Here is a 12599-nt window from a genome sequence, read left to right on the forward strand (position 1 = left end):
ATAGATCTGTCTTCTAGATCTATACAGAGTACATTTTGTATAGATCTTCATTATTTTCTATGTGTTTTGAAGATCACAGAAGTTATATTATGTAATAAAGCTTTTAAGGATATGTATGACTGATCTAGCAAACCCTTCTTAGAATATGAGAAAGCTGAAGGAAGAAGATTTCTGCTCATGAATGCATTTCAGTCCAAATGTATCACAATATTAACTTTCTCTGTTTCTGATTAAATTTCTGAAGCCACTTTCCAGTGGTTTTGGATACCCTTGAATTATCAGGTAACAAAGAAAGTACAGAAATGAGTGTGTCTGGTTCTCACATTCTAACAGACTTGATTGAATCCATGATGATTTGTGAATTATGAGTATGAGCATTGAAATACCCTAAGTCCAGCAACAGGAAATAAATTTTCACAAATAATTTGTACTAATTTACTTTCTTCATGTATTAAAATGACCTTCAAAATCCACTTGTAATTCAGTTCTCTCTCATCAGCATAAATAACTGCTTGTGAGAAAGCAATTGAAGCTATTATTAAGTCAAATAGAATGATAGATTTGATGCTCCTCTTTTGGGGGCCACAGAAGACGTGGGTTGGATACTAGATATCCTGGAGTAAGAAATGGCACTCCACTCCAGTATTCCTGCCTGAAAAATTCCATGGGCACAGGAGCTTGGTAGGCTACAGTCCATGGGGCCTCAAAGAGTTGGACATGACTGTGCAACTGAGCGCACTCACACACACCCACACCCACACACACACACACACATCCAATGACAGCATCTTCAACTTGTAACCCTGAGTTGCCTGGATTAGCAACCCGTTGACTTGGTAATGGTAAGCCTGACATGACCAATATATAAAATAAGTATTCACATATTATTTTTTTATAAGTGGGTGGGTGGTAGAAATTGGTCAAGAAAATCAAAGAGGAAAAAGTTAAGCATGGTTCTTTGATACCTCAAAGATGTTGAATTGAATGTGACTCAGAAGGGAAGAATACTTTTTCATATGATTCATAAATATGAATGGTTATACATATGTAAGAAATATCCTAGTTTGGAGAGGAAGATCTAGGGTTCACTCCAGGTATTGTGGCTGATGTGGCTTCTGGCATAGTGTCAGAAATATGCAATAGATTCACACTTGTTTTCTAGAGTCCAGTCACATATCTAAAACAAGGTAAACTCTAGGATTCTTTAAGTATCACCTAACACTAACAAAAAAAGATATTGTAAAAAGAGTTAAAGGAATACATGATGCCCTAAACAGGATAATACATTATAGCAGGTCAGACAGCTTTCATTTATTATAAAAAAGTACAACTTAAGAAAACAAAATATGAAACTTAGAAATTACTGTTTATCTATCTATCTACATATATATATATATATGCAAAAATATGTGTATGCACTTACCTAAAACTATGTTTTATTCATTTAGCATTGTCTTTGAAAAGCAAAATATTTTAACTTTGATGAAATTCACACTATCAGTTATTATGAATTATGCTTTCGGGGTCATATCTAGAAATTTTTTCCAAGTCTAGTGTTGGTTCTCAACACAACTTAATGACTTAAGAAGTCAGATATTCACAAGTTAGGGTTTGGGAAAGATACTTTTCATGAGAAACCTATATGCAGGTCAGGAAGCAACAGTTAGAACTGGACATGGACCAACAGACTGGTTCCAACTAGGAAAAGGAGTATGTTAAGGCTGTATATTGCCACCCTGCTTGTTTAACTTATATGCAGAGTACGTCATGAGAAATGCTGGGCTGGAAGAAGCAGAAGCTGGAATCAAGATTGCTGGGAGAAATATCAATAACCTCAGATATGCAAATAACACCACCGTTATGGCAGAAAGTGAAGAGGAACTAAAAAGCCTCTTGATGAAAGTGAAAGAGGAGAGTGAAAAAGTTGGCTTAAAGCTCAGCATTCAGAAAACTAAGATCATGGCATCTGGCCCCATCACGTCATGGGAAATAGACGGGGAAACCGTGGAAACAGTATCAGGCTTTATTTTGGGGGCTCTGAAATCACTGCAGCTGGTGATCACAACCATGAAATTAAAAGACACTTACTCCTTGGAAGGAAAGTTATGACCAACCTCAGTTCAGTTCAGTACAGTTCAGTCGCTCAGTTGTGTCCGACTCTTAGCAACCCATGAATCGCAGCACACCAAGCCTCCCTGTCCACCACAAACTCCCGGAGTTTACTCAAACTCATGTCCATCGAGTCGGTGATGCCATCCAGCCATCTCATCCTCTGTCGTCCCCTTCTCCTCCCGCCCCCAATCCCTTCCAGCATCAGGGTCTTTTCCAATAAGTCAACTCTTCAGTGACCAACCTAGATAGCATATTAAAAAGCAGAGACATTACATTGCCAACAAAGATTTGTCTAATCAAGGCTATGTTTTTTCCAGTGGTCATGTATGGATGTGAGAGTTGGACTGTGAAGAAAGCTGAGCACCGAAAAATTGATGCTTTTGAATTGTGGTGTTGGAGAAGACTCTTGAGAGTCCCTTGGACAGCAAGGAGATCCAACCAGTCTATCCTGAAGGAGATCAGTCCTGGGTGTTCATTGCAAGGACTGATGCTGAAGCTGAAACTCCAATACTTTGGCCACCTGATGTGAAGAGTTGACTCATTGGAAAAGACACTGATGCTGGGAGGGATTGGGCAGGAAGAGAAGGGGACGACAGAGGATGAGATGGCTGGATGGCATCACCGACTCGAGGGACATGAGTTTGGGTAAACTCTGGGAGTTGGTGATGGACAGGGAAGCCAGGTGTGCTGCGATTCATGAGGTCACAAAGAGTCGAACACGACTGAGTGACTGAACTGGACTGATGTGTGCCATCAAAGTCAACCGTGAATACTCATTGAACGGAATTGTTGCCGAAGCTGAAGCATCAATACTTTGGCCACCTGACTCATTGCAAAAGACCCTAATGTTGGGAAAGATTGTGAAAAGCTGTTTTTGAAACACGAAAGACGCCAGGATGCTTGGCCTCAGGAGAATTCAATCCAGGGCCAGAGAAAAGGCTTGATCACTGAGAGCTTTTGTGTAATAAAGTTTCATTTAAGTATAAAAGAGATAGAGAATGCTTCTGAGGTAGACATCAGAAGAGGGTGGAAAGAGTACCCCCTCACTAGTGTTAGCTATGGAGTTATAGACTTTTTAATCAGTTATTACAATGAATCAAAAGAATGTCTAGAGGTTGTAAAGATCTTACTAGAGCCGCTCCCACAATTTACATTTTTAAGATAATATGATTAGCTAGAAGGTTTTCAGGAAGGAGAAATGTCCTCAAGGGGAATATGTTGTTGTTATATAATCCTTAGTACAGAGTTTAAACTGAGTTGTTTGTTGTGTAATCATCAGGTCAAGGCTTAAAGATAAAAACCTTTTATGTGACTAAGAATAAGGAATGAAGAGAGGGAAAAAAAATTCTTGTCCTTTCCTCTTCCTTGAGAATTCCAGATCCCTATCTCCTTGGGGACCCCAGGACTTCTTATCAACCTGCCTAGGAATTGACTCTTTCAATTGAAGGCTAAAGGAGAAACAGGCAGTACAAGATGAAATGGTTGGAGGGCATCACTGACTCAGTTGACATGATTTTGAGCAAATTCGGGGAGACAGTGGAGGACAAAGGAGCCTGGTTTGCTGTAGTCCATGAGGTTGCAAAGAATTCAATATGACTTAGTGACTAATGAACAATAAGAACATGTGTGCCATGAGATTTGGAAGCACTGTACTGGACTTATATCTGGAGTCCTGTATTTAGTTACAGATATCTTTTTGAAGGAGAGATAAGTGAGAAGACATACAAAAACCTATCAAAAGCTTGGAAAATATTTGAAGGTAATGGGATAATTTGCAGGCATCTTCATATGTCCTAAGAGAAGCAAAAAGAGAAGTTTTTTTTTTTTGTTTGTTTGTTTTTGTTTTTTTTTTTGTGAATGGTATTTGAAAGAATTAAACCACTCCCTTTAGTCAAAGTAAGAAAAATATTTTAACATTTGAATGCCTAGAACTGGAATGAAGTGTTAATTCTCATCACAAAATGCACTCAACCCTAAACCAGATGACGATCTACATTCAGGGACACTGGAGAAAATATTTCCTTTAATGATTTTAGAATAAAGTAAAAAATGCCACATTCTTTTGCCCATCTCCATCTTTAGTTTTTGTAGTCAAATTCCTCTGGTACCCAGCTTTTGAATTCTTTCAATTTGGGAACCATGTCATGTTTTTTCAGCTGTCTATCTTTTTATTTGTTTTTCTCACATGAAATAATCCCACCAACTCTCTTTGTCTATGTTGGGTGGTAGATATGTTCTATTTTCTTTTTTAATCTTCTTTAAGTTAGAAGTCATCTTGAAAACATTCTCCAACACCTTGAAATTGATTTAACCTTCTTCCTTCAAATTCAGAAAACTGTCATTTCTAAACAGCACATATTTAGACCTGAGATATACTGTAAGTCATATGAGGCACTGAATCAGACTTATTCTCCTCTGTATAACAAGTAAGTTGCATAGTGTTTAGGACATAGGAAGATATAAATGGGATTTTATAAGTAATGAATATATGATGAATATTTACCTGAATTTTCATGGTATTATTTCCAGTCTTAATAGCCTCAAGTCACAAATGTGAGATGAAGACACTCACCTTTTTCCTTGCTGGAAATCTCAACACCAAATTTTATTTTCAACAGGCTTCCTTTGACTCAGAAGAAAGCTCTATGTTGGTGTCAGGAATGATAAGTACCCAGCATTCTGCTCTCTTTAGTGTCGAGAGGGCCGGCACAGCCCAGGTCTCAGAACCCCTTTTGAAGGTAGTCTGCATCACAGGTTAGCATCTCTAATTCTAAATCTTCAGTGTGTGTTTCTTCAGCTTCAAGGTAGCAAACATCTGCACCTTTCTCAGTCCTCCCCTGAGTGGTTGTGATAACTGTGCTATGAAGGTGTGTTCTGGATTTCATATATGCCAGGCAATAATTAACATGGATTCAAATACTCTCTAAGGGTTTCCATTTCTTAAGAGACAAACTGTTGAGAAAAGAAGCAGTTGCAGTTGACATGTGCCCAGGTGTCTAACTTTTTCCTTCAAGAGGGGTTTTCTGTCAATCCTGAACTCATCAATTAGTGATCAAGATTTCTTCACAGGATTACCTGGAGATTTTTTCAAAATCAGATCCTCACCAGCAGTTCTGAGGAGCGCTTGAGATTCTGGATGTATTTTTTTTTTTGTAAATTAATTTATTTTAATTGAAGACTAATTACTTCAAAAAGTTGTTGTGGGTTTTGCCATATATTCACATGAATCAGCCATGGGTGTACATATGTTCCTCATTCTGAACCACCCTCCCACCTCCCTCCCCATCCCAACCCTCAGGGTCTTCCCAGTAACACCAGCCCTGAGCACCCTGTCTCATGCATCAAGCCTGGATTGGCAATATATTTCACACATGGTAATATACATGTTTCAATGCTATTCTCTCAAATCATCCCACCCTCGCCTTCTCCCACAGAGTCCAAAAGTCTGTTCTTTACATCTGTGTCCCTTTTCTGTCTTGCATATGGGGTCATCTTTACCATTTTTCTAAATTCCATAAATATGCATTATTATACTATATTGGTACCTTTTCTTTTTGACTTACTTCACCCTGTATAATAGGCTCAAGTTTCATCCACCTCATTAGAACTGATTCAACTGCATTCTTTTTAATATCTGAGTAATATTCCATTATGTATATGTACCACAGCTTTATTATCCATTCATCTGCCAACAGACATCTAGGTTGCTTCCATATCCTAGCTTATTGTGAACAGTGCTGTGATGAACATTGGGGTACATGTGTCTCTTTCAATTCTGGTTTCCTTGGTGTATATGTCCAGCAGTGGGATTGATGGGTCATATGGCAGTTCTATTTCCAGTGTTTTTAAGGAATCTCCAAGCTATTCTCCATAGTAGCTGTACTAGTTTGCATTCCCACCAACAGTGTAAGAGGATTCCCTTTTCTCTGCACCCTCTCCAGCATTTATTGCTTGTAGATTTTTTGATAGCAGCCATTCTGACTGGCGTCAGATCATATCACATTGTGGTTTTGATTTGCATTTCTCTGATAATGATTGATGTTGAGCATCTTTTCATGTGTTTGGTAGCCATCTGTAGGTCTTCTTTGGAGAAATGTCTGTTTAGTTCTTTGGCCCATTTTTTGACTTGGTCATTTATTTTTTCTGGAATTGAGCTGCATGAGCTGCTTGTATATTTTTGAGATTAATTCTTTGTCAGTTGCTTTGTCTGCTATTATTTTCTCCCATTCTGAAGGCTGTCTTTTCACCTTGCTTATAGTTTCTTTCATTGTGCAAAAGCTTTTAAGTTTAATTAGGTCCCATTTGTTAATTTTTGCTTTTATTTCCAATACTCTGGGAAGTGGGTCATAGAAGATCCTGCTGTGATTTATGCCAGAGAGTGTTTTGCCTAGAAGAGCTAACACCTATCCTACTCAAACTGTCCCAGAAAGTTGCAGAGGAAAGTAAACTGCCAAACTCATTCTATGAGGCCACCATTACCCTAGTACCACAACCAGACAAAGATGCTACAAAAAAAAAAAAAAAAAAATAGATGCAAAAATCCTCCACAAAATTCTAGCAAACAGAATCCAACAACATATTAAAAACATCATACATCATGACCAAATGGGCTTTATCCAAGCAATGCAAGGATTCTTCAGTATTCACAAATCAATCAATGTGATACACTACATTAACAAATTGAAAGATAAAAACCATATGCTTATCTCAATAAATGCAGAGAAAACCTTTGACAAAATTCAACATCCATTTATGATAAAAACCCTCCAGAAAGCAGGCATAGAAGGAACATACCTCAACATAGTAAAAGCCATATATGATAAGCCCCAGCAGATATTATCCTCAATGGTGAAAAATTCAAAGCATTTCCCCCTAAAGTCAGGAACAAGACTAGGGTACCCACTCTCAACACTACTATTCAACATAGTTTTGGAAGTTCTAGCCACAGCCATCAGAGAAGAAAAAGAAATAAAAGGAATCCAGATTGGAAAAGAAGAAGTAAAACTCTCACTGTTTGCAGATGACATGATCCTCTACATAGAAAACCCTAAAGGCTCCACTAGAAAATTACTAGAGCTAATCAATGAATACAGTAAAGTTGCAGGATATAAAATTAACACACAGAAATCCCTTGCATTCCTATACACTAACAATGAGAAAACAAAAAGAGAAATTAAGGAAACAATTCCATTCACCATTGCAACGAAAAGAAAATACATAGGAATATATCTACCTAATGAAACAAAATACCTATATAAAGAAAATTATAAAATACTGATGAGAGAAATCAACGAGGACACAAATAGATCGAGAAATAAACCATGTTCATGGATTGAAAGAATCAATATAGTGAAAATGAGTATATTAATCAAAGCAATCTATAGATTCAATGCAATCCCTATCAAGCTACCAACAGTACTTTTCACAGAACTAGAACAAATAATTTCACAATTTGTATAGAAATACAAAAACCTTGAATAGCCAAGGAAATCTTGAGAAAGAAGAATGGAACTGGAGGAATCAACCTGCCTGACTTCAGGCTATACTGCAAAGCTACAGTCCTCAAGACAGTATTGTACTGGCACCAAGACAGAAATATAGATCAATGGAACAAAATAGAAAGCCCAGAAATAAATTCACACACCTATGGACACCTTATCTTTGACAAAGGAGGCAAGAATATACAATGGAGAAAAGACAATCTCTTTAACAAGTGGTGCTGCGAAAACTGGTCAACCACTTATAAAATAATGAAACTCAAACACTTTCTAACACCATACACAAAAATAAAGGCCAAATGGATTAAAGATCTAAATGTAAGACCAGAAACTGTAAAATTCCTAGAGATTCTGCATCTTTACAGGCTCCTAGCCAGAGCTACCGGTTCCCAGTTCACTCTGTGAATAAAAGGTTTTAGAGGATCAAGCAACATTCTGACAAGTTTTCTTAATGTTAATGTGGCAACAAATTTAAAATGATGAAGAAATCACTTATCCTTGTACAAAAATGTATTTTATCCATTTTATGTGTAAATATGTAATATAAATATTAATTCAAAGTGAAATCTATATGTTATTGGGTTTAAAGTTATGGGGTAGGAATTCAGAATATTGGCTTAATTTTTTTATATTTTAGGTGCTTACTGTTAATGATTCTAGCTTCTAAGTTGCATATATAAACTGTTTTAATAGGCACTTGTGTTTCATGCTTCTTCTTATATATTAGATTTTCAATTTTTATTCTAAAATAGGAAATTTGGAAGTATACATACAATGATTGAGTCAAGGTAAATTGCACACTCAAATTGAGAGATCTTATAGTTAAATATGAGAAGATTCAGTTATTTTTAAAGTTTATACTTGTGTTACATTGAAAGTGAAAGTCACTCAGTTGTGTCTGACTCTTTGTGACCCCATGGACTCTAGAGTCCGTGGAACTCTCCAGGCCAGAATACTAGAATGGGTAACCTTTCCCTTCTCCCCAGGATCTTTCCAACCCACACATCGAACCAAGATCTCCTACATGACAGGCGGGTTCTTTACCTGCTGAATCACAAGGGAAGCTAGTCTTTCTCAGTTTTAGATACTCATTTAAACTCATTTAAAAAATTATCAAGGGAGTGTTTTAATTTTTCTTAATTTCAATACCGAAGGTGAACACTATACCAATTAAGTCAAAATTTTAGCTTGTGAGGTCAGATATCAATATTTTTCAAAAGCTTCTCAACTTTTAATGTGCACGGGAATAACCTAAGGATCTTGATCAAAAGCAGATTCTGATAGTCAGTCTCTTGTATGGCTTGAGATTATACATTTTAAATAAAATCTCTCAGATTTTTCCACTATTTCTCATCTATAGACAACTCTGAGAAACAAGGTGCTAGAGGATCTCTTGGTTTGGATATCTTCCACTGGAGTTCTTTAAGATTCAAGGAAAATCCACCATACCCATGCATTGAAAATCTTTAACTAAGGGTTTGCTGTGTCTTCAGGATTCTGATATGTTTGGAGAAGAATACTGTGTGTCTGAAATGCCACCTTATAAGTGAACAGACTATGATTGAAGCTGCTTCAGTGTGCCAAGTAAAATAAGTGAGAAAGAGAGCTGGAGTTTGGTAAAGGTCAGATATAGAAAGAATGTAAACAAGGAGTAAACAGATCATTCCTATAATTATTCAGAAAATAAAATATGAAGAGACCCATAGAAGCCATTCTTTCAGTCCAGACAGGGCAAATGTTCTGATATAGCTGATTTATATATATTCTGGACTATATAGAGCAGACTACAAATCATGCCTATTTGTAATTGTACCCATTTTACCTTCTTTTTATAGTACTGATGAAAATTAAGTCAAATGATATGAAAATATAAAATAAATAATATGAAATTTAAGTAAAATAATATGAAATAATTGAAAATGAATACTTGACATTGATGAAAAATGGATAACAAAATACATGGGCGGTAAGTAAAATTATGTTTTATTTATTTGTGGTATATTTGGACACTGCAGGTGAATAAGGCAGCACACTACCCAAAGAACTTTGATCTGTCAATAATGAGTAAGAGGGTTTGAACTGAGAAGAGGCAGAAGACAACTGGATATTTACAGTTTCATGTGAATTTATACTTACCAGATGTTAATGCCCAGAAGCTAAAAAAGACCAATATGAGGGGAGAGAAAAGATGTTTCCAACATAAAACTGACAAGAAATAGCAATTGTTTATAACTTCCATGGCAAATGTGCATGAACCTCATAAAAGTGATACAACTTACATAATTTTGGTTTATTATGAGCACTTGTTAACATAAATTTACTGTTGTACTTTAGTGGTAAGGTTGTATTGGATGGACACTCTGTGACCCTGTGGACTCTAGCCCGCAAGTTTCCTCTCTCCATGGGATTTCCCAGGCAAGAATATGGGAGTGGGTTGCCATTTCCCTCTCCAGGGTATCTTCCTCACCCAAGAACTGAACCCACATCCCCTGCATTGGCAACTGTATTCTTTACCACTGAACCACCAGGGAAGCCCTGTTATATAAACAGTATAGCACTAATGGTTTAAAGATAAAAATATATTGGGCAATTTTAATAAAAACGGTTGGTATTGAACATGATAATTTGAATCTCTTTGATAAGTCTTATCATAAGATTCTGTATTAACTCTGAATTTGGTCTTTTTGCTTGATCAATACAAGTTTGAAATATTTTAATTATTTTCATTAAATCAAATGAAATAAAAGTGAACACCACATTGAAGATATCTAGCAGAAAGAAATACAATCTCACAGGAAAAGTAGAAGCTTAATATGTAGAAGGAAATTATTAGGAAGACCTTACATTTACCCACAATTACCTAGGGGCAACAGATTATTTTGAGTAAAATCACAGTTCCTGAAGCCTGGTTCCATTCTAGCCTCTGTCTTTATTAAGTTTGGGACTATGGGCACTTACTCAAAGTAAACAAGTTTCAATTTATTCATCTTTCAAATGGAAACAATACTAGGGCTTGCTTTGAGAGATATCATAAATATTAAAGAAAGTTGTCTAATGTAAAGTGCTTGCTATTTTATACTATCTCAATAATAATATGTTATTACATTATGATGATCATCATATTCTTGTTATCTGTATTTTTTATATTGCATTGGAGTTTCTGTAATTCTCAAGAGTCTCTGACATTATTCTTGATATTTCTCCATACATAATGAATATAACACAAATTCAAAGGAACTAACCTGGAAGGAATTTGGGAAATGTATTGTATGGGGAAATGATCCTGAATTTCCAAAAATTTGAACAATAAAACTAAAACACTGTATATCTCAGCAAAACAAAAGTTTATTTCTGATATGATACCAACATTGAGTCTATTCACCTATATTTTCCCAAAGTCCAGAATTTTCTTCAGGGCCAGCTTGACATCCTTATTTCGCAAACTGTAGATCAAAGGATTCAGCATGGGAACAATGCAGGTATAAAGTACAGAGGACACTTTCCCTTGGTCCATGGGGCTCACAGACGACGGCTGCAGGTACATGAATGCTGCAGATCCATAGAAAACAGCAACAGCCAAGATATGGGAACTGCAAGTGCTGAAGGCTTTGGACCTGCCCTCCGTGGAGTGGATGTGGAAGATTTTGTAGAGGATATAGATGTAGGAGATAAGAATAGTCAAGGCAGGAATCAGGACATTGAAAGAACTGCAGACTAGAGCCAATAACTCGTTGAAATAGATGCTAGAACAGGATAGCTCCATGAGTGGAAAAACATCACAGAAATAATGGTTAATAATATTGGCCTTGCAGAAATAGAGTCTCAACATAAGGCAAGTATGGAATGTCGATTGAATGATGCACAAGATGTAAACTGCTGCTGTGAGCTGGAAGCACCTATAATAAGACATGATAGCATTATAAAGCAAGGGGTTACAGATGGCAACATAGCGGTCATATGCCATTTCAGCCAACGTATAGCACTCTGCAATAATAAAAAGAAGAAAGAAATAGAGCTGAGTCATACATTCAGGATAGGAGATGTTATTTTTCTCTGTCACAAAGTTCACCAGCATTTTGGGGGTAATGACAGTGGATTGACAGAGATCAATAAGGGACAAGTTGCTGAGGAAATAGTACATGGGGGTTTTCAGGTGAGGACTGAGCCCAATCAGTGTGATCATGCCCAGATTCCCTACCACCGTGACCACATAGATTCCTAGGAAGAGGAGGAAAAGTGGCAGCTGGAGTTGTGGCTGTTCTGTGAGCCCAGCGAGGATGAACTCAGTCACTGAGGTGTGGTTTCTAGGGTCCATTATCTTTTCAACAGGTTCTAAGTTTAAAAAAGGAAACAAACAAACAAAAAAAAAAAATCAGAAAATGAGTATATATTTGTGTGTGTGTGAGAGAGAGAGAGGTTTATGCATGTGTGTATGTTTGTGTGTGTGAGAGAGAGGCAGAGAGTAATTCTATGGAGCTCATTCTTTATCTTTCAGCAGAGGACACACATAATGCAGGGATTTCTCCATTATCTCTTGCTGCTACTCTAGGACAAACAGTGAATCTGGTTGAACTAGAAAAGAAATTATAAACAACAAGAAATTTACAAATAAGAAATTTCATAAAGTTTAAAAGAAACAACAATTTATGGATTTTTAGAGTTTGTCAACATGAACATTTCTAGTATTATTTCTGAGTACTGTTCCTTTCTCCAAGTTTCTATGTTTAGATATCAATTTCATGTTTGTTGAATGGCATAGGATTTTCCTTTCATTTATAATAAGTAAAGTTGTATAGGCTTTCTATAATTAATACAGAGAGGATTCACAAGTCTGTGGAAAGTAGTTATATTAGTTGGGGCTGTCTTCTTTAGTAACATCTCAACTGAAAATATCTGAAATGTGATGACCAGTGTTATTCACCTGAGATCTGATGATTTAATGTTTCAGTTTCTTCTCCCTGGACTTTTACTCCAGAGGACAGAAATGTA

The 12599-nt window shown here is 36.5% G+C and overlaps 1 protein-coding gene across 1 annotated transcript; it reads right to left on the minus strand.

Annotated features, from left to right (window-relative positions):
- Positions 1–10992: 10992 nt before the first annotated feature.
- Positions 10993–11925, minus strand: LOC133066746 (putative olfactory receptor 8G3). The gene has a single exon (XM_061158128.1). The coding sequence runs from the start codon at positions 11923–11925 to the stop codon at positions 10993–10995; it is 933 nt and encodes a 310-aa protein (XP_061014111.1).
- Positions 11926–12599: the final 674 nt, after the last annotated feature.

This window comes from Dama dama, chromosome 2 (genome assembly GCF_033118175.1).
Source record: "Dama dama isolate Ldn47 chromosome 2, ASM3311817v1, whole genome shotgun sequence".
Taxonomy (NCBI): domain Eukaryota; kingdom Metazoa; phylum Chordata; class Mammalia; order Artiodactyla; family Cervidae; genus Dama; species Dama dama.

Bases quoted from the DNA above. Each gene is read 5' to 3' on its own strand.
- LOC133066746 (XM_061158128.1), bottom strand. From the start codon at position 11,925: ATGGACCCTAGAAACCACACCTCAGTGACTGAGTTCATCCTCGCTGGG.